The following is a 24458-nucleotide window of genomic DNA, read 5'->3' as shown; positions in this document are numbered from 1 at the left end:
ATCCTGCTTCCTAATCTGACACAAAAGTAGCCAATTACATCATTCTTCAATGAACCCGACGTTAGTTTGAAGAGGTCCGCCGTTAAATTTCTGCACTGCGTGTACAAGAATAGTTCCAGTAGATGTAAAAAAAAAATACGTATTTCAGCATGACCATCAACAGCGAACTGCGTCTGTTTGTCGAATATGTCACACGCCAAGACTGCACCAGTGTTCACATACCACTATATAAACCCCTTTCTACAACACTGTCCACACACACTGGGTTAAACCTTGCATCATTACCTTGAAATTAATTCCTTATCATTTATGTGGATAATCATATTCTATCTTTAAATGTCAGACCTATTGATAAGACTGTGTAATATATCATTTTGACGACTGCATAAGCTGTTTTGTGTGACATTTTAAATGTTGTTGATTGACAGCTGATTGAAAAGAAAATTACATCCACAAATACAATGGCGGAACCATTTAAAGTTTCATTTAAAGTTAAACTCAGTGAGCGCTGTTCTAACCAATGCAATATCATGACATAAGTAAACTATCATATCCAAAATCAAAAACGTTTACCCAGATACCTAAACTACTTAAGTACACACAGTGGGGAGTCGCGACCTTAAAGTGCAGGGATATTTTTCCCGGGGCGCTTCACCGTCATTGACAGGAAATTAGTGCGCTGATAACATATTTGTTACTGTGAATGAGACTATCTGATCAACGGCGGACGTGTCGTAGAAGTGACGTAAAGAATGGCGCGCGTTGGCAGCGATAATATGTCCGATGCTAATCTTTGTTGTATTATGAAAACGTGTTAAAACATTGTTGATTCCATAGGTTTATAAGGGCAGCTAATGTTTTAACTCGTTCATTATTTGATGAGAGGCATATATCACGCGGTGCCGGGTGATGAGAGGACACGTTCGTCGATTACGACAAAATATTAGCGCCTGTATATTGATCACTAACCACAGCAGAAGTGCAGGTCGCTCTCTACACGCAGATCTGAGCTCACGTAAAATGCAAGTAAACCCATGAAACCTTAAAACAATTTCCTGGCAGCTCATTTATCAGGCTTCCTCTAGTTATTGTTGTTTCCTTGGAGAGGAAACGGTAACTTTGAAAAATAGTAATAACTATTTTCCCCCATATTTCATATAAAGGGTGGCATGTTTCATCATTATCGCAGCATTAACACGGAAAGGAACAATTCAGGTTTCATAATGTAAATGGAGAGGGCTGATTTTTAAACATCTAATTTAGACATTTGTAATCTGAACACGAAATTAAAAAAAAGATAATTCCATTTATATTTGATGTGAAACCCTAATAAGAACTTTTACGAATGTATGCCTACAGAAATGTATGATATTTGTATTTCAAGGCAAAATAAACCTCGGAAGGTTACATAATGTATGTCCACATAGGCAGCAGAGGGATGTGAAATGTGTATACGAATTGTAATTGAATTACCATGCCAGTATGACCTTACGTACTGTATCTTACATTTACGCTACATTTATACATGTACATTTTTGAAGCGCTACTGTTTGTTCCTAATTTTAAATTTCTACATCTTAAAAAATACAATTAATAATCAAATTATACATGTTCTCCGATACTAACTGCTTTTTTTTCAGTAAAAATCCGAAATGAAACGATATGGAGTAAACCGGACGATGAAAGTCGCAATGACTTGAGTGATTGATTTAAAAGTTAAATTACAACGTAAGTTGAAGCGGTAGGTCAATTGTCATGCTGACACTTGTAAAATGACGTCATCCCCGATATCATCATTTCTTGTAGTAATCAGACTTTATTTGGTATTTTATATGGTGAGCATATAAGATGGATACAGTTCTTTAACGGCTTTTTCAATCCTAATTCGTTTAAACCATATCTGTGGCTTCCCCGTTATGTGGAACATTTCAAAAGTTAGAGACCGGAATGGGTTTCTAAACCACTTGGGACCCTTAACTCGATAATTTCGAATAACTTTCTAACTCAACCTCTCCCCTCGGAAGTGAAGTGAAGAATGTATTCGTTATTCTCAATAATGAATAACGATTAACTGTCCAACTTTACTTTGCTAAAAAATATTTATTTGTTGCGAAATAAAGACAATGCTTAAAGTAGAGCGAGTAGCATGTACATGTAAATACTCCTATAATGACTCATAATTAGAGAAATCAGTTCATGTTATGAATCAGAAGTATTTCAATTACATGTACATGTATAATATAGTAATTACATATCCCTAACGGACCCCGCAGGGACTGGTGACGTTTAGTGTGACAGATCACGTGCATGTGTACCCAATGTTTATTTATAAGATTTATTCTGATTCAGTTGGGGGCAAAACGCAACAGGAATAATGCCTTTTTTCTGTGCAAAATGTAATATGTGTACAAGCTACATTTGTTTACTTGATTCTGTATTAGTCAACTACATACCACAGTGAAATGTCTCTTAAAATACATATATATCTATTGTCTGTTTATTAAGGAAATAATTCAGTTCTAAAAACAACAGAAATAGTATGAAGACAGTGTCCACAGACGCTGGGACGATTCAATAGCCATTTTGAAAGCGCCATCTCGCTGCAATGTCATTACCTGGACACGTTAGCGTGACATTGCAATCGGTTACATTATTCTGACAACGGGTTTGCAGTTAGAGAACATATGTTCACAGTTCTGTTTTTATTATTATTTATTTTTTGTTGAGAATATAACAGAAATAATTTATCGTACAGTTTTATATGTAGCTGTTCCTTGCTTTGTCCTATGATACCGCGTCAGGACCAGTCGGACACATATCTTCACAGCGGCGTCACCATATGTCAAAACTTCTGTATTAAACTCTCTCCCCCAACATATCTTCATCCCGTGTAGCAGGGTGTCGTTACGCGGGACAATTTCTCTGTCGGAACAGATTTATTATAATTATCGGTACGGTTCTTAGTTTATGTATAACAGTCAACTAACGTAACATTAGTAATAAACAACAGTAACCTACAAATAACCTACTTACAAGCCGTGCCAATAGTCCCAGCGTGTGACACTCTCAAAGTGAAACAGGACAGCCTTTTATCAAACTATGCAGTCGTGAAAAAAAAGCATTGCAATAAATCGTAGTAATTATTGGACCTCCCATCCCCTATAACAAACAGAAACACATTGGTGTACTTACCACTTAGAATCATGAGGACTAGTCCGAGCGCGGTTGACGCCAAAAATGTGTCACTGACAGGCAGAACCACCATGGTCAATGTATAAAATCCAAACTGATCTGTAATTACATCGTAATCACTATCACCATTCCCACACGGAGTTGAATATATCCTCGGAAACAACACAAAACAATTGGTAAGCTATCTGGTATAATCCTGTGGGTCGGGAATCACACGAAGGGGGGTCCAATGTGGCGGGCGGGGGTAACCCAAACCTCCTCTTGTGACGTTGGCACCCTCATCTCCGCTATGACGTCATAGCACCATCATCAAGGTCACTGAAAAAATCAAACGTCATATCATGAGTTGAGGACAATAAGAGACTAAAAAGGAGCGATGAAACATTGAAATGGGTGTTCATACACACGGATAAGACGTGGAAACACAAACAGACGCGTACGACACGGACATTGCATCACCGGAACTTTCATCACAGACGGTGAATGAACGAGGTGAAAGTAAGTGAGAAGTTCCCCGAAAATCGATCGTGAGGCTCCTCCTCGCGCGCATTGCTTACCTTACTCCGCGGTAATACACGTGTGTCGTCAATATATTTAGTGTGACGAGTCCCATCACTTTGTTGTCCCTTTCTTTATATTATAAAAACTTAAGACATCTGTGACACCAGAGTTTTTACAATGTGTGCTACGTCCGTCCAGGTGTCCGCTCCACATATCGTTTATCGATTGTCTTGGTTTACAATGTAAATATTTCACGGAGTTTGACACAAAAGGACATTTCCCGGAGACTCTGTGAAGGCAATCTACACCGACGGAGCCTCCCCGGCGTCTGCGGTACAGTCCGGGGTACAGTCCGAGGGTAATATATCGACAGTGCTCGTTATCCGCGTATATACAGTATATAAACTATCCCCCAAATGTGGATTTCTATTCTTTATGTTGTCAATTCAGCAAGATAATAGACAGGAATTGAAATAAATTTTACAGACACCCGGTAATTATTGTCTCAGTATTTAGTCAATGATCCCGGAACACAAACCTATCGACCGTCGGGATCGATAAGTGTGCGTTTATTTGTACTTTTAAGTATTATGAAATTGTTGAAATAACAGAACCTTAAATACACTTGGAAGTGTTTCCTTACGTCAGGGGGACTTAAGTGGATAAGAGCAGGTAGTGATCCTCCACCGATAGCCATCTATAACATCACCAGGTCGATTTTGTATCAATGGCAATCGGTCTGTTTACTAACGGCATGGCGCTTGATCTGTGGCCTGTGTCGGTACTTTTCAAGATACAAGGGGATCCAGACGTGTCCATGTGTACTAATGGCTACTGTCCGGGATCAATTGCTCGTTTATCAGAAGTTCCAAGGTCTGTCACATCGCTCAACAAAAGTGGTAAATAATCTTTTCTTATTTTCCACTGCGTTTCACAAATTGCACCAGAATCAGTTTACCCGTGATTGACTCTGCCCCGAGGAGGACAAGGGTAGTGTAAGGTGATTCAATTTAATCATGTAGTCGTTTAAAAGTCACCACCGGCCTAAATGAGCATACACATGATTGTGGGGCGCTATTGGTGTGCGATGACTTGTGAAGGTCCCTCCCAGCGCTCAGGCGGGTGGGCGAGGAACATATCTCTACCTAACGTAAACTAACGATCTCTGGTAATTGATATACTGTTCCCGGCACTAGCATCTAATGTGCCACGCCGTTTAGGAAATGGGTTGTTTTCCTATGTAAAACTTTTGACCCGCAGTAACAAGTCGTTCCTTTCCATCCATGATCAAAGCCCGCACCCCTCCCCGCACAAACCCCCTCTTAGTTACTTCTCCGACAGGCGCAAGACTTACGCATGTAGAACAGCGAGAGCCGTCAACGTATTTCACTCTTCAAAGTGGGGCCATGGTTTCCTCATCACCATTTGCTTATTATTGCATACCACGTTTGCAGTAAAAACGCATACTGTAAACTTGCTTACTTTTGGCGGTTTTCTTATTTTACCGCTGATCCCGCTATCTCTGATGTAATTCTGTCTGCGCTTTAATGATTATATGTGAATTATAGGGGACGATGGACAAGCGATTCGTAGCGTTTTGGGTACGAGCTACGATAGTACAGTAGTATGTGCCCTGTCCATTGGAGTATATGAATGTAACATACTATTAATAATTACCTGTCGGGAGACACGTTCGGGAACTCGCACCCGTTATTTACATGTTTGATATCTTACATTACGTATGTACATTTACTGTTATTTATATATTTAAGACACGTAATAACGACCATCTGAACAATACGTAATTGTCAATTTATAAAGTAACCAACCCCTCTGTCAAGACGCTAACCATTTAACAATGACATAAACTACATGTAATTACTTTCAAAAACCAATACTCACAACAAAACCGCTTACGTTCATGTTTATTCCTTCGGCCGACAGGTAGCCGAGGAGTGGATGTGCAATTATAAATGGTATAGGATATTACACAGTACTTTGTGGATATTTACGTTTGTGTCTTGACAAAAGGATTAATTGCCTCGAAAAAAATGCAAAATTTTAATATGCACCCTATCGTTATTACTTTTCCGGTAATACTTATATCGATTAAGCACTACACAGCCAACACACATTCGTACCTATACGTTAGGATCCTAAACCTGTATTGGACCATACTTTAGTCATTACGTATGATACGAAATATTATACCTGTACAATGTACACAATGTATATGTATACATATCGAGAATTAATTTGTTGTGTAACACGATACGGACTGTCTAAGATGTTATTATAATTACGCCTTCCCTGTCACTTGGTCTGGTAATATATAGACTGTATATACCTGTATATCGGTGTATTTCTCAGATAAGATAACAGTTTTCAACAGCAGAAAGTCTAGATCCTTGTGAACTATCAGCTGCGATAAAATACCTTTGTAACTTTTGTTAAAGTGGGGCTTTTATTTGTACCATGACTTTAAAATTAAAAAAACGTGTACAATGTACTTCATAGTTAAATCAATGCCAATCGAACTGAAACAAAATCAAGAATTTTGTTCATACCACAAATAATTGATGTAAAAGATTTCTGGCTCTTAGATCAAGAAACGATCCTAAGTTTAAAATTGCCTTAAGTTTTGACTTAACCAATCACAAATAACGTCATAAAAAAGTGACGTCATAAGTGATTTTCTCGACAAAAACTTAAGCCTAAAATTGTTTCATGATCCCGGGGCCTGACAGATTAATAGAATCCATCCCTCATGTGAGGTATGGATAAGGTTATTCAAACCCAAATATTAAAATATTGAGCAGGAGACCCGAGGCTTTGCTGAGGGTCTTCTGCTCAATATTTTATCCCGAGGGTTTGAATTTCCTAAAACCGGTAAAAACAGCTGCTCTTCTTGTACAGTTTTAAACTATCCACACATATCTCATTTGCATATGAAGCACGGATGGCAATTTTCAATGACGTCAATTACCCTGACTTACCTCGAAACGTCATAAAATGACGTCACGAACAATAGCGTGACGCCGAAAGGTAACCATAATTCTCCTGCCAGGCTGCGCAAGTAAGCGATCAAGCCCCGTGGGTCGGATAGATTTTTCCAGCACTAGTACTGCCATAAATGCTGATATATCGGTCTAGTATGCAAGACGAATATAATCCATCCCTGATGTGAGGTATGGATAAGTTTTTTTTATACCGAGGGTTTGAATTACCTTATCCTTACCTCACATCAGGGATGGATTCTATTTCTTGCTTATTACCTAAAACCCGTAAAAACAGCTGCTCTTCTAGTAAGGTTGTAAACTGTCCGCACATTTCTCATTTGCATATGAAGCCCGGAGGGCAATTGCTAGTGACGTCATGACCCTGACTGACTCCAAAACGTCATAAAATGACGTCACGAACAATAGCGTGACCCCGAAAGGTCACTATAATTCCCCCGCCAGTCTTCGCGTGTAACGGATCTAAACCCGTGTGTCGGATAGAATTTCCCAGCACCGCCGGAAAAGCTGATATCTCGGTCTAGTATGCAAGATTTAATTTTCTAAGTCTTTGTATCTCTGCAATGTCGTCATCTTGCTGTTTTTGACGTCCTGTCAGATATCTTGAGTGTGACGTAACAAGTGACTTGAAAACAACTACAGTAAACCAATCAGAATTCACACACAAAGAAATGAAGTTTAACTACATCATGTTGTTGACATGAGATGCATTTGGAACATGCAGTGTCCCCGTTATCGTCAAATTATTACTTTAATTAATTAAAAGAAATCCAATAATAACCACTGCAATTAATCTCTGGGTTTGTGACATTTCCTCATTCGAATTTGACAATTGACAAAATATGATTAAGTTCCCATCAATACGGGAATTATTCTGAATGTGTGGACCTTAATTTATTGTTTAATAAAAGGACATAAGTTGTGCATGAATAACAAACGATTTGAAATTTTAAAAATCAATAAAATAACTCGATCTTAATTTCTGATGACAAAATTCATTAAACATGTACAAAGACAAACACAAAACACTCAAAATGGTTACAGTTCAAGGGCATGATAAAAAATATGTATCGCACTGTCAACACATACTGACAAAATCCGACCTTGATATTTGGTAAAAAAAATACGACAACAGCATGAAGCCAGTAGAAAATAATATAAACATGTATATTTAGAAAGGCGTCATAAAACCCCACGAACTTCGGAGGAAACCAGTGGCGGATCAAGAGGTAGTTTTTTTGGGGCTTCAGAACCCCCCACCCCGATAATTTTCTGGATCCGCCACTGGAAACCCATGGAAACCTTACGTTTACATATGAACAAAGGTTTCAGAGATCAGCGCTTCCCCTCCAGTCTCCATAGTATTAACAGTAACGTTTCATATGTATTTCAAGTGTTGAGTACATACCGGAATGTATGTTGTGTGTTTTTTCAAGTATCTCAATATTGGCAAGTGATGAAGTGATGTTACGCTGTACCTTACAGCCACTTGATCGGAGTGATTCAATGAAACGAACAACAACACAGCTTTCAACATACTAGAAACCTTGAACCATACAGTGGTTCATCTGCATAGCTGATGTAAAGAAATAAAGTGTTGTTTTGGAGGAACACAGACAACGGTCTATCTACCCTGAGCGCCGTTTAGATCTAGTAGTTGAATGTACTGGTACAGTCGTATCCCGTTATGCGTGTTCTTTGAGGGGGATAAATATTCTTTAGTTTACATATGGTTCCAATTAATTATGGATAGTAACAGTACCACATTTAAATCAACAGCTACCTCTTATACCGGAAGTTCTACTTGATTTCTTACTGAAATTTTGATGACTTACAGTAAAATACATGTGCACGGAACTTAAAGGCATTTTTAAAACATGAGTGACGTTTTTTTTCATTCCATCACCTCGTCAGACTTTAAGGTTATCTTAGTAATACTATCATGTTATAGAGGAATTATTTTTAAAAAAAAATCCGCCTTATGAATTTAAATGACAGCCAGAAAATTAAATTTATTTAAAGAAATCAATTTTGAATCCCAATCAAGTCCATCTTTGCTTTATTTCCTTCGTTTGTTTTTTGCCTCAGTGTTTTTTGCTTTTCCCTCAAAGTAATGTACTTGATTAATTTGCGAGTTCGACGTAGTAGGATGTTGTATGCAGAAGGCGCCATGCTCATATACACCATCCGGTGTTTAGCGCACTATGGACCATATAACACGATCCCAGAGTCAGATTCCGACATAAATTCCTATTTTCTCCGAACGTTTGAGGCGAGAAAGAAATAAAACAAATAACTGTCAGCGTGTGACAATAAATTCTAACCACTAGAAAAGTCATTAGGAGACTTCCATAAACATACATTATTAACTTGACAAGTTAATCAGAAACGCAATAATATGTTTGAAAAGTAAAACACGTCCCGGTCTTATATTTACGGCGCACTCTTTGTAACAAACATTCTGAATTTTGATTTCGGATCTTTCTGTGCACATTGAATAATTATAAATTCCTAATTTCTTAAAACTAATTTTATAAATTGTCAACATTTATTTAAAAATATTTATGATTATACATAAAACAAAACACATTTATTTTGACATGTAAAATGTGATGCGGTCTGTCAAGCTAAACCTCAATCAATTTTAAAAGCGGTTCATTTCACAGAAAAAAAATTAATGTGGTAATAAAAACAACCAGCGTGTATGTTAATGAAATGTTTCTCCGAGCAGCACAGATATGTACTTTACTTTTCCGATAAAACCTCACCTTTATCAGCAGGGGTAAAGGCATTACACGGATTTAACACGCAGCCTACCTGTCAGGAGGGATAACAACCGGTCAGAATGGTATACCTGTAGCACGGATGGACGAGTCTTCATTCACACCTGTCTCACACTAAAACGATTTGTCATACAGCTATTTTAAGTAAATAATGAGGTCATCGTAAAAGTTTAGCCGTTAGGAAAGAAAGTCACACGATGAAGTACGGTATATTTAATATACAGGAGGCGTGGAGTTACACACTTTTGTGTTGAACACACCAGTATTGAAGTGTAAATAAGATGTTATTCTCTATTCGGTACGTAAATATTTATGAGTATCATAAATAGACACTGGGCCCGCTTTTGAAAATAATCCATTTTTCAAAATGTTTTCCAAATATCAGGAGACAAAAAATATCAAAATGTATTAAGAACTAAAATGAAATATGAAAATTGCTAAAGAAATTCCCACTTGTGCGTTCGAGCTCAACAACCTTCTTGATACGAAAAAAATAACCATTTGATTAAAATTCATGTGGAAATGGATTTTCGGTGTTCGGTCGGGAACACGACTGTAGAATTCAATGCTAATTGTGGGAAGCCTTGCTTGAGATGGCAGGTGTTCGCGACAACGGAGTAAACTGACGACTGAAAAATTCCACTTTTCGAACATAACCTATTTTTCCAAGATACATAATTGCTCGTGAGATTTGGTAATGCCCCACTCGTCAAATGTGCTTTCACTTGTAGTGGCTTTCCAGGTTTATAAAGTCTAGATTTGCTGACGGTTCAATACAAATCAGATTGAACATTCTGTCTGTGAAAGGGTATAGCTTTGTCGATATTCTCTTCTCACCTCTTAATAAATAACTTGAAAACAGTTTTAATAAATTATTTTCATATTGCAGATTGTTCACGAGCGGATTATCAATCTAATAATGATAAAACAAATCATTATGTTATAGGGTATACAAATTATTTATGAAATAACGTATATGATTAATGTACGTGAATATTAATATGTTCTAAAATCCTTTTACGCAAATCTCATTTACTAAACACAGCTTGTGAAATGTGTTCCATGTTTTTGATCCCTACTTATCCAATGCCATTAAAATAGGCCTACCTCTCCAATGATAAACGTCGCGGAATGTAGAAGTCGAGAATAAACGGTGTTTACCACATCAAAGCTGGTGTGTGAGTCCCATGATGTAAGAGATTAAAGATTTAATCTTTGGCCAGTGTGTAGACCTTGTTGTACTGATTGTCATTGCTTCTGTCGGAGACGTGTAAAGGCCGGGTTCTATGCTATCTACATGTGTATCATATTTATTACATATCTGATACGGGGTTTTATAAAATCATCACTTTAAAAGTCCGTTTTGGGCTGAGTGCTCTCCTTGTTTGTTCGCCCGGGTTATCGCTGTTAGGCTATGTAGAGCCTGAACGATATGGCCGAGCAGTCGGAACCACGTCTTTCTCGTAATGTCTTATATCATGCAATCATTGAAACAGTTTATCAGCATTTGTAAGAATGTTTGAACCCACACTTGTTTTGCAGTTCCTCTAGGGGGTGACGTTAATGGGATGAACTGGTTTGTTTGTAATTATTTATACATTTAAAAGCCCTCCTGACAGTGTCAACTCCTTTGAGAAGTTTAAACTGTGCCTTCCGGCCCATGTCCAATATAACTACATCGTTAGAGTAAGTACTTGGAGTAGTAACACCACATGTAATAATGATTATCTGTGTCCATTACAATTCCTGAAACCTTACCCACCTCAATAATCGCCCTTCTACACCACAGGGGAACATTACGCGAGAATTAAATCCACACTAAGCGTTTGGTATTGAATTTAAGTGATTTTAACTTGGATAAAATCTACAATTGAATTATCTTACACCCTATCCCATAATCAACTACCTGTTTGTATGATAGACCGTATATGTGATAGATGTTTGACCAGTGTTACATTCTGCCACCTGGCTGAGGACATGACGACAGGTACAACATGTAACGCTATATGGGGTCAGATACTGATACTCGTGTACCCTGTACGTAATCCGCCTACTGCGACTTGACACGGGGTTATTATATCGGTGGTTTATTTACAGTGACGTAGGTTTAATCTACTATGTTTCGATATTCCTGTTTTTGTTTGTTTTATATCGAATAACTTTTACTTCCTGTTTTAATTTTAATTTACATTAGAAATATGTTGACGTCTCCAAACCAGCATGTAGCAATTACATAACACGTTCTATACGCTAAACATAAACGTTTCAAATGTCGACAATAAAACATGCTGTTCAGCATTATGGTTTAATATCCTACGGCGAAGCTTTGCTGTATTAATTTAATTTTTGTATTTCGATTAATCTTTTCGTCTTTGACTTCATGTTAAATACCGCCCATCCATTTTGCCGTCACCCCGACCTTTGAAGATGGCTCAGATTAAGTTTGACACTCACAATAATTATATTGAAAAGTTCAGTTCTCACCAAGATATGGACACGGCAGTGTAGAATGCAGTTACTCCAATAATATCGACATACAGAGTAACTACAATCAGCCATTGAACACCTATCTACATATATTGGAGAGAGGTCTCGCTAAGTTGTTTGGCAAATAACGCTGACATTTTAACAATATATTCAATCTAAACACATAAGTGTGAAGTGCAATCCCCATAAATATCGCATTTATTTCAGCGAATGGAAATACAAACGATTTTGGCAAACGTACGAGATATATATATACTTACCCAGAGAATATAGCAGTGGGGAGGATAAATGTTCTAGATTTCGGAAAACGTTTTTTAAGTCTATAAATTTAAATGTAACGATACATTTCAAGCATTTGTAGATATACAATGTCACAAAACACTCAATCGACAACTACGCGTTTTACTATAATTTTACCTGGATACGTTACATAATCATGGATGTATTTATCATTTGACTGTATCTCCTTAATTGGTTTACAATTTAGGCATGAAAGTATAAGTGCAGACCACGTGTTGATCGCATTACAGGACGCCGACAATGTGTTTTCATGGTGTCGTTAGAATGTCGGGGTATATCATGGACCTGTGATTGTGGCGACACTGGATTCTATGACAGATCCCCTTCCGCCGTCGTCCCTCCCCTTCACACACACACTTACCTGGCCGTGATAAAACGTATATCCCACATCAACACAAACGTAATTCCACAGATATCACTAACAAATAAACCCCACTCTTGTCGCAATACTTCTCCAATTTAAATAAGTTCGCTTGTATCCATAACTGGCCGTACTACGTTTAAACACATGCCCGCTTCAGGGCTCCATGAGAGAAAACTCGTGTTTGAAAGCTACCCCGAGAGATCGGAAGCAGTAACAACCCAGCTAAATGATCTCGTATTACACAGAGCAATAACCAGCTAAGAAATTAGCCCTTACTATGTTTTTAACACTATGTGATTCTATCCATCTCGCATAGTGCTAGGTGCTGCGGAAGGAGCAGAGGAAGAGCTCGTCATGTGGGTCTGTGAACGTTATCCATGCCTGGTCCAACAGTGTGCCGTACAACTTGGAAAGCAACGTAACTCACAGAGTACACAAGTATAAAGGACCGGCAGTGCTATGAATAAAGATATTCAGATCGACTCTACTGGAGCGCAAAGCACAGTAGAAATGGCAGTACTGGTATCGCTTGCCCGACTGACTCGCCACATCCCATATCTAATTGGATCGAGTTAGTTGATATTTATCTGTATAAAGTGTATAACACGTCTCAGAGATGACAGTGCGGAGTGGGCCTAACAACATGTGGCGGCTGGAGTATCGAACTCTCGGAGTCTCTGATCACTAGATTCATTGATACGTTCACTTACTCGGTGCTTGAATACACATCTGACGGTCAGGTAGCGCGGCTATACTAAATGTTCGGAATAATTGTGGCCGACTCGACCCCACCCTGATCAGGATTCCTTTTATTGGCGATATATGGAGGTTCATGACACATGCTATTGATGTTGTTTCAGTCAATCTATCGATACGTTTCTCCTGCAAAACATAATTTCCTTGTCTTTATCTTTTAAAGCCTAAAAGGAATTGCTTTGAGATGATAATTGCTTTATAGGACTGAACTCTTTTAGTTTGAGCTTCGAATTATGATTCAGCGGGAAAGCCGATCCTGGCTTTATCCAGTAACGAGTTTTTATTTTTTATTTTTTAGCATGAACTCTGAGACCTCGAATCAAAATTAAAAGCATTTGCAACATGATATAGTTCATTGCTGGTTAATGACTCACGGTAAGTCGTTACTGGTGTTATACAAAGCAGGTTTTAAGCAATCGATTCATATCACAACCGTAATTTTTGCATTAGACACATGAAGCGAGTTGTCTGCCCCTGCATGCCCGAAGCTTAGACAATGACTCCAGTCCCCCGTAAACTGATTGGGCCACAAGAAGCAGTAATTATCATCAGCGCAGACATTACGGTCCATTATTGGCGTCTGGTATGAATACAAAAATTATCGATATATGACACCTGTTTTATTGTGATTAAATGTGAAATCATATTTGGAAGACACATGAAATGGATGTCAACACACTGACCAACATGGTAGGTCACTGCCTTTGCTCAGTGTTTCCCAGAAGACAACAGGCTGATCCTGTGGTTGTGCATTGTCAAGAATGTTACTTAAATCCAGGAAAAAACATACGTAGTTCTACGGTTTAAAGCTTTGAATACACGCTATTTTAGGGAATTATCCGGAGGTAAGAATAATTATTGGTGCACACTTGAAAAGACTTGCATTGCACACACAGTACTAGCTGTGAAATTTAAGGTATCACATATTTTAATTGACAAGGGGATGTATAACCTACAACGTAGCATGGAAGTACATGTAAAAAGACATTGTCATTAGTACATTAGACTTTATATCCTGAAGGTTCGCCGTCTTCAACAATCGCACGTGCCATGATACACCAAGTATAACAAAAACGTTCAGAAATGATCGGAATAAGGGATACTACACATACGAGAGCTAATATCGGAAACATATGAAGAGAAAGCCCGATGCAGGTAAAATAATAATAATTGCATCACACATGGAAAGAAATCAGAACTCGATGACAACGGGAACCAACGAAACCACAAACACAACGAGGACATCATGAAGAGTAGTAGAAAAGTGCCGCTTTTGGCAGAGGGTCATCTGGTGCATTCCCCTATATAATCCTTACCACCTCCCTGGCACCCCCCTAGTGGCACCCCCTTCGGCAGGGGGGAACCGATCGATGACGTCACNTCATGTATTTGGATTTTTCCTGATTGCAAATAGTAGGAAAGTGCATCTTTTGGCACAGGGTCATCCGATGCACTCCCCTATATAATCCTTACCACCTCCCTGGCACCCCCCTAGTGGCAACCCCCTTCGACAGGGGGGAGACCGATCGATGACGTCACAGGGGGTTCTCATGTATTTGGGGTTTTCCTGGCTGCATCTATTTATAGCGACAACGCATATACGAGGGGGGTACCGATCGATGATGTCATAAGGGTTTCTCAGCAGCAGCAGCAGCAGCAGCAACAGCAGCAACAACAACAACAACAACAACAACAGCAACAACAACCTCATCCTGGCGGCGACGGCGGCGTTTGCGGCGTTTGCAGCGGTGGTGGTGGTGGTGGCCAGGATGTTGTTGTTGTTGTTGTTGTTGTTGTTGTTGTTGTTGTTGATGCTGCTGCTGCTGTTGTTGTTGCTGCTGCTGAGAAACCCCTATGACATCATCGATCGGTAACCCCCTCGTATATAGGTTGTCGCTATAAATAGATGCAGTCAGGATAAAACCCAAATACGGGAGACCCCCCCCCCCCCCCCCCCCCCCCCGGGCGGCCCCGTCCGGGTCCCCCCTTGGCAGGGGGGGGGGGGGCACTAGGGGGATACCAGGGAGGTGGTAAGGATTATATAGGGGAGTGCACCGGATGACTCTATGCCAAAAGCGGCACTTTCTTACTACATTGTACTATGAAGCGTCACATAAAAACAGGTGGAGAAATGGCATACTTCCTTAACCACTTACCATGATGACTCCGGACCAATTCAGATATGGAAATATGCCAATGATTATTTTCGTTTCAATAGAAGTAATTTACATATTGTAGATGTCATAAGCATAACTAATATCATTAATGGGGTTGAAAAGGCTGTATTGTTCTGATATTGGAACTGAAATACACGTGCGTATACACGTCGATGATGTTATATTCCTACACAAGACTATTTGATTTGAAACATAAAAAGGCGTCTATCATTTCGGAAATTTCTAAATATAACGTTAGATGAAAATATATATTTTTTGTGTTCTTTGAATTTTTCATATACACGTCAGTCGGTGTTGTCTTTGTCGACTTCTGTTTTGATTCAATCAATCTTTTTTATCTGTAAAACACGCGCGGCTTGCCGTCAGGTAGGGCGGATCTCCGATATGTGAGGTATGGCATGAAAAAACCGGCTTCAAACGCCAAAATATTGGGGCTGACACAAGAACCGGCATTGTAGTGGCAGACGGGAACAGACCACGCTCATTGTTGGGGTGTAAGTTTGGTGGAAGAGCTCAGATACGTAACATGTTTAGCATGTTTGTGTATTCATGCGGCTATGTATGCTTTATGTGATAATGGGTAAACCTTGTGAGACATGTCAACGCGTTCCTGTACGTACAGCCAAGGAGAAGCTGTCCTTTCATCGCTCTCATCAATTCTGCATTTCTGCGTCCGTGATATAACGGAGAACGTCGCTTTTCAATAGCAGTTACAAGTATAGTTTTACGGACGGTTGATTCGGGCATATGACAAATAGCATTGGTGCTCTTATTTAACTTGGATCATGGTTATTTTCACTCTGTCGTTCTACATAAACCAGATTTGTTTCTGATTTCAATTCGCAACACGGATTCGGTTGTTAATGATGCTGAAAGGTGGCTATCTGATTCATTCTCACAATACATTACCACGACATGTATTTGTCTATTACTTGATATTTCTTTACTATATTGATATATATATATACATATATTGTATATACTGACGTAGGTACGTCTAGAATAATTTTTGACCAATTCGGGATTATTAAATCTCCCAGATCAAAACGACAAGACGTTTTGTATTCATATGATATGGGATAGAAGTCGTTTCAGGAACTCCTAGCAGTACTTGAACCTCGTCTCAGGCCGTCTGTGGTGGTACGGGGCATGACAGCTTGCCCTCTGGGATCGAATACCCGACAGACTGTCCAAATCACTAACCTCCTCACGTCTTGTCATTGACCACTCAAATGAATATAAATCAGTCCGCACGTATGTATAGCTCAGACGTATTCATATAGACGATTACGGTTCATCGGGATTATGGCGGCTGCATAGACAGCTTAATGTGCACAATTTAACAGCATCGGTGTATAAAATTACATAGTGAATTAGGTATATGTAATAACGCAACGTACTTTTGCAATTTAGGTTATTCTCCTTCCATATTGTCAAATTCCCATCCGCATTCGGTGTCACGATAAAAATGTGTTTGCCCCGTTAACCTAGAAATTAAATTCTTTATTGTGATGAGACAGATGTCTAAGAAGTTTATCAAATTAACTACAGACATTCAAATACACACAATCGACGACGTTCTGCAAGAACCGGAACCAAATCTGATATAACTGATATAAGAAATATAGAGGACCCCCTACTCCGATGTCCATACATTGTTTTGAATGGGGCATGTGTTACAGTATCATAGTCATGAATTATAAGCTTCAGCATTAGAACGAAAAACGCAAAAATAACAGTACCGCTGAAACCTATAAGTTTACAGTATAATGAATCATAGAGAGATCTAGAGGCAGTACAAGGTGTATGGGAGTAATGCATGTGCCACTGTGATATCGTTAGATCTCTGATGTGGCGCGTTTCAAAATGGTCCTGAGAAAATGAACACATGGTTAGCAATGTACTTTTTAATTTATTTCTATAACAGTCATCATCTCAACGATCTCATCAATGCACATCTCCTCGGTTTTTTTTGTAATGTTACAAGCTATTTGCTCCTGAAATATCCGTGTGTTTCCTATTCAAATTTATGATATCATCACTAAATACAAGGGCTGCTGACACACACACTACAGTAAAAACATGAAGCTAGATGTAATGACACAGGCAACGCGCCAGACATTTAAAGTGTGAATATGTAGTTGTATCAACACAAGCATTACGTTCAAATAGCAAAACATGAATATCCGACCAAAAACCGCATTAAAATCGCGAAACATAAAGATACGCCCCCAAACCGCGTTAAACGCGATACATAACACACCGCGTTAAAATCGCGAAACATGAATATCTGCCCCCAAACCGCGTTAAAATCACAAAACATGAAGATACGCCCCCAAACCGCGTTAAAATCACAAAACATGACACACCGCGGAAAAATCGCGAAACATGAATATCTGCCCCCAAACCGCGTTAAAATCACAAGACATGAATATCCGCCTGAAAACCGCGTTAAAATCACAAAACATGCCCCACCGCGGAAAAATCGCGAAACATGCATATCTGCCCCCAAACCGCGTTAAAATCGCAAAACATGAATATCCGCCTGAAAACCGCGTTAAAATCACAAAACATGCCCCACCGCGGAAAAATCGCGAAACATGAATATCTGCCCCCAAACCGCGTTAAAATCACAAAACATGAATATCCGCCTGAAAACCGCGTTAAAATCACAAAACATGAAACACCACGTTTCAATCGCAAAACAGGAATATGCCTCAAAAAAGGGCGTTAAAATCGCAAAACATGAATATCCGCCCCAAACCGCATTTAAAAACACGAAAATCATTATCCGTAAAAACACTGTGTTTCAAGCTAGATAAATGAATATGTGCACAATCACCACGTTAAAACACGAAACGTGAATAACCGTACAAAAACTGCGTTAAAAATTCGTAAAACCCACCGCGTTGAAAAACCCACACCACGTGAATGTCCGAAAAGACGCCGCGTCAAAACACGATATTTAAACATGCCGTAAGAGTAAGTGGTAAAACTCATGAGTATATCAACACGACAAGGACACCGCGGTGAGAAAAAAAATCACGAACGGTTTACGAAACCAACTTTATATTGAAATGTTTGTCTTTCAGATTCAAATATCTGTTGCACGGGCAATAACAGCGAGAAGTTATCGGGCACGTTCATGCATTATCTTCCGCTGTCTGTCACAATGCTCCTAAACTACACCCGGGACACAGGCAGCTAGTCATACCTTCGTTTTTCTCTCCCACTGCAGATTACACCTTACTTCGGATTTGAGTGTTCTGTGTTTACGATTGAGTAGATTAGACCTGCAATTTAGGTACAATTGTATATATCTCGTATCAACAGGTGTAAGCCAAACATCTTATGCCCTTTGACGATTTATTTAGGCTGAACTGGCTTCAAAGGAGCTACCCCTGCCAGGACGCGTGGTACCCGGCTTTTACATGGTCACTCTCCTAATCTGTAAGCCTTTCGTGTATAATCTGTTAAACTTGGTCATAGTCGGTTTACCGCTCCTTGCGGTCTCTTTGATAAGACTTGCAGACGTATGTAGTATTCTATACCCATCAGCCAAAACGTATACCAATCAATAACCAACTAAAAGATTATTGAATACTGTCTAATTGGCTATGGCGTTAGGCAGGAAGTAAAGATTTATGCGATTCGCAGACAAAACCATTATTCTGAAAGTTAATGAGCTCTTGTTCAACATGAATTAAAACCAAATTGATTTCTTAAAATCTATCGGTGCCTTTCTTGTGCCTACATGCTAAACTCGATTAGCAGGTACGTACTGCACATATTTAAGTGTACCGGTAAATGCTACAATGTTTACATGTTTAGTGTGTACGGTTGTCTGCCGCTACCTAATACACCAATATTAGATTAGGAAACAAATTAAGCTCATTAGTGATTGTATTGTAGAAAACCTAAACTGTGTAGCTTAATGAAAATTAGACTAGATTGGAATCGTTGCGGGGAATACTGATGAAGGCTTCTTATCGTTTAATTGTGGTGTGAATTAAGAATACAAATATATCTATACACCAGAATGTGTTCCATTATCTGTGATGATTCGCTATCCGTATGCACGGATGCTTCAAACTTCCAACAGACTATGCAGCATTGCTTCCCTGAACAAATATCAGCGGTCCCTACAGATATCTTGTCTCTCATACATTCTCATTATGTCTGGGACTATTTAAAGTTAAACTGATGTTGGAATGTGTATTACAGAACAACGACACAATAAACATATCATAATAGTGAAATTACTTCCAAATGGATCTACCGTTTACAAAGGCACTGTAATGTGTATAGAAAACGCTCTATCACCGGATGGCAGTGCATTAACGTCATATAAAGACCACCGCAATCACAAGCCATTATTATTTCTATAAATTAACAAAACAATATTTTTATATAACAATCCGCCTGCGACATCGGACTCCAGTCTGGTTTATATAGATATAATCAGCGAAAGTAATGACTAATATATAATGTATCATAACTCGCGACTCATCCCAAGTCTGACATGTCCATCCTCTACATTACAATAACAATACACACAAAGCACTTTATACCTAAGAATATTTTAACAAATCGAGGATATGTTTTCAAATTCACTCCGAGTCGTGATGTTTAAGTAGCGATTTATAGCTCTCCCGAGTATTGTCCGTTACTAATTAACGGGTATTGTTATTTAGTTATCAGGTGATTTATTTTCTATACCAGCTAAGCTAACAGACATGTGATGGTTGCCTTCACTGACACGTGTCATTAATTCTCATTACTGTGCCATTCAACACACCTACTCATAGAAATGCCAACCAGTGTGTTACTGACCCAGTGCCTTAAAGTTAAACCAAAAAGGGCAGAGCATCAGGGAGGCTGTAGTCTCCATAGCTACCGGAAAACGTGTGTCAATACCTACCGGAAGGTGTTTGGCCATGACTACCGGAAGGCGTTTGTTCACCATACGATGTACATGTATGTCTACCGGAAGAACAAGATCCATCCCAAAGTATGAATCGACTGGAAGGTTAGGGTCTATCAGAAATGATATGATACATTGTATGAGGAAGATGTATAATCAACAGAAGGAGTGTCTACCGGAAGTACTATGTCTACCGGAAATACTATGTCTACCGGAAGTATTATGTCTATTGGAAGTATTATGTCTACCAGAGGTAAATACACGTACACTGTAACCATCGGAAGATGTTGTCTATTTACAAAAAAAAGTATGCCGAATGTAAGGTGACTTCCTCCAATCAGTAAATCGTGGAGGAAAGATGAGAGCACGATGAATTCTGAAGATTCCGATCTATTCTTACTGAGATACACAAACACATATATATTTCCCGTCCTCACAATTGAATTAGAATGGATCTGATTTTATGAACTTCTTTTCCCACAGCGCTACAGAAAATATCAAATTTACGTAGATCTATCGACAACTACAAAACATGCAGAGCACTTCAGCTGAGGCTTCTAAGAGAAAAGATGTACTTCTACAGATTCAGTGAAGCCCCTTCATACACTACACAGGTAATTGTATACAGAAACCTACCAGTTCGTGATTTTTTATCCTTTTAATATCTCATATTAGGCCCAATTTACATCAGATATAAGACATTTCAGACGGTAAAGAAAGCTTCAGGGAAAATGATTCTTTCTCATAAACGAATACCGGAAAAGACAAAGATCAGAGATTGTTGTAGTTATCATTTCATGAAAGGTCGTTGACATATTTGGATGGCACCACTTTGAGGACACTTTGAGGACACGCAAGTTTGAAATGGAAATCCAATGATTGATGTCATAATAACGTTCTACTGTGTTATTTACTTTTGGTTTGACAAACAACAGATCATGATTATTTAAAACGATCAACTCAACTTCTTCTGCTTGGGACTCAATATATCCTTCGTTATTGTAGCACAGGAGTCATCTACCTTGATTTAATCAGGAGCAGTGCTTATAAAGGGTTGATTCATTCAAAAATCTCATATATGATTGTTTAACTCATATTTGATGTATTAACACTAAAAACTCTTAGAAAGATGATTAACTCTAAACATCCACATTTGGTTGATTCATCCTACATGTTAATATCCAAATTGGGTTGATTGATTCATTCTAAAAACTCATATTGGGTTTATCGACTCTAAAAACTCATATCGGATTTATTAAATCTTCAAACTCATAAAAGGTAGAATCATTCTAAAAGGTCCCATAGGGTAGATTCTTTTTTCTAACAATTCATTTAAGCATTGAATTGTTTTTATATGGTATTTATGATCTATTTGAATGACACAGCTTTGCAAGCAAACAAATCATAATGCGCGCGCGTACAAAAACAGTTCAATATTATATTTACGTTTTCTCTGCCTCTTATGGTTTTTTTAACTTGTAATTTATATTTAAAATTTAAAATGCCCTCCTTATCGACAGTCCACAAAATTTCGTTCAATAGTTTGAACAGCGTGTTTGTCGCGTGCTGATTGGCAAACAAAGTAGTACTTCAATATGTTATTCCACAATTCAGTATAAATACAATTGCGTATGATATGGCTATAAGATGATTTAAGTTTATCAATAGAACTCTGAGCTGAAAGTTATATTTTAAATTGTTTTGATTTTTCTCCGTAACAAATTTAGCGCATGGATAAATACAGTGAACACCGTAAATCCGACATTGCCCTCCACGAGGGAGTTATCTTTGGAAAATAATTCGAACTTTTCTCTTTGCTCATTATGTGAAGAATCCAGACGTGAATTTATTTGATGATGGAATGGGAATCTGACTACAGTCTGTAGATTCTATAACAGCCTCGTTACTTGACATTTCGTCAGAAACCGTGGCTGCGAGACGCGTGAAACTGATAGCGTTTGAAGTGATCTTGCGACGGAGCACAGGGGTTCATTACAGATGTCTGAAATGTTTATGTTTGCTGTGACTCATATCAGTAGGTCTGTAACATATGTGTCAATAGGTCTATACAATATGTGTATTTCAAACATTTGTAACGAACCCCTGTTGGTCAGTACATTGTAACAGACGATATTTTGATAAATTTCATGAGCGTTAAAGTTGTTTCCATTGCCGGCATTAGTGATTTCAACCGATGTGCATTTTGTACGATATTGCAGACCTTGGTCTTGTTTTTGTTGTAATAAAATTATTTTTTATTTTATTTTTTATTTTGCACATAAATTTACAATAACATTGTCAAATCTCACAATGCCTAGCGATATATCAGCATGCGCAGCTGTCATGGGGTGTGTTCGAGACGCCTGTCCAGAACCTGTCCTGACTGTTCTTTGGTACAGGACGTTTCGAATGCGCCGTAACAGGAAGTACTTAATCCAATATGGCGTCGGCAGACTCTTGACTGTCTGTAATACCCTTAGCATGGTGGCAGGTGGTTTTTGACGATTAAAAAATAAATGTCCAATCGATGTTGCCAACTTACAACTTATTTTATTCAGCTCATTTAACCGTGAAGGGATCAAGAAAACAAATTTGTGAAAAAAGTAAATGAAAAAACCCAACTAAAACTAAAAATTCATATATATATGTTACGTTGTTCAAACTGGTCTCAATGTATAGGGAAAATCTATTTCAATTACTTTTGGGCGAAATTTCCTTTGAGCACTTGTAAAATTACCGAGTCCTGTTAGTCACCATGTTTTCGACGTCACTGTGCCGCGCCACACCACCTCCTCGGCGGGAACAGATTGGACAGTCCGGAACAGCTGTGGCATCGCATTCGAGAGCTGTTCCGTCTGTCCCGGCAGTCCAGGACAGCGTCTCGAACGTACCCATGCTTATTTACATTGGATATTGTAGTTGCGGTCAGTGTTGTATTAATACGCTAAGAATTGTGTCTCGTGATGCATGGTAATTAAAGTTCCATCAACGACACAGCTTCCAAAGAGGCTTTATAGTGACAATGCCATGCAAATGTAAATAGGTGGGGTTAAAACCTCATATTGGGTTGATTCATTCTAAACACTCACATAGGGTAGATTTATTCTTTAACCTCACAGTGGGTTGATTCATTCTAAAATCTCTTATCGGGTTGATTCATTCTTCAATCTCACATTAGATAGATTCATTCTAAAACATCACATTAGGTAGATTCATTCTAAATTCTCGGATAGGGTAGATTCATTTTTAAAAACTCACATTGGGTTGATTCATTCTAAACACTCACATGGGGTAGATTCATTCTAAAATCTCACATTAGGCAGATTCATTCTAAAATCTCACATTGGGTTGATTCTTTCTAAAAACTCGTTCTGGGTTGATTCGTTCTAAAAATCTCATATTGGGTTGATTACCTCAAATGCTTAACTAAAAAAAAAACTTGACTCACCTATGGCCTAGATTCCCTCAGAAGTTGCAATCATAACGCTCTATAGCGTCGAAGCTCTACATAGTGTATATTCACTGACTGGGGTTCCCTATGTGATCCATTTGTCTCGATAAAGAGATGGTTTCAGTACGAACCTAGATATCTGTGAATAGTAAGCTGATGTTAGGATACCGTCTAGCCGATTCTCAGACAAAGTGCTGGTGTGTAGGATTACATGTAGATACATTGCTTACATTACGAGCAGCGACACCGATCAACTGACAGCTAAATCCTAGAACACATCAATTTACAACATAAAAACCTGCATGCAATCAATAATTGCGAACTTGCCAATTGTTTTTTCAAAACTATGTGTCTTGTTAAATCGTCAACATTTTATTTTTGTTGAGGTTAACATGTCAGAAGGATGGCGACGAACTGCGGCTGCATTGTAACCGCTGATGGGAGGTTTGCAGCTCTGATTCCAAAGTACCAACATTCATACAACATCGGTATTGATACGTACTTTT

General features: G+C 38.6%; 1 protein-coding gene across 7 annotated transcripts in view; it reads right to left on the bottom strand.

The window, feature by feature from the left end:
• The window catches only part of LOC110464616 (protein amalgam-like), a 118558-nt gene that overhangs the window by 82701 nt on the left and 11399 nt on the right, over positions 1-24458 (bottom strand). For 4 of the 7 annotated variants that reach the window (XM_021519928.1, XM_021519933.1, XM_021519934.1 and 1 more), the window contains exons 1-2: positions 12642-12914; positions 3193-3510 (exon numbers count right to left, since the gene is read on the bottom strand). In XM_021519928.1, coding sequence (XP_021375603.1) covers positions 3193-3265 — 73 coding nt within the window. In that variant the 5' untranslated portion in view covers positions 3266-3510; positions 12642-12914. The other 3 variants (XM_021519929.1, XM_021519931.1, XM_021519930.1) reach the window with 3 other exon arrangements.

This window comes from Mizuhopecten yessoensis, unplaced genomic scaffold, assembly GCF_002113885.1.
Source record: "Mizuhopecten yessoensis strain PY_sf001 unplaced genomic scaffold, ASM211388v2 scaffold11015, whole genome shotgun sequence".
NCBI classification, from domain to species: domain Eukaryota; kingdom Metazoa; phylum Mollusca; class Bivalvia; order Pectinida; family Pectinidae; genus Mizuhopecten; species Mizuhopecten yessoensis.
Note: the sequence above shows the minus strand (reverse complement) of the source record. Positions and strands in the feature narration are given on the sequence as shown.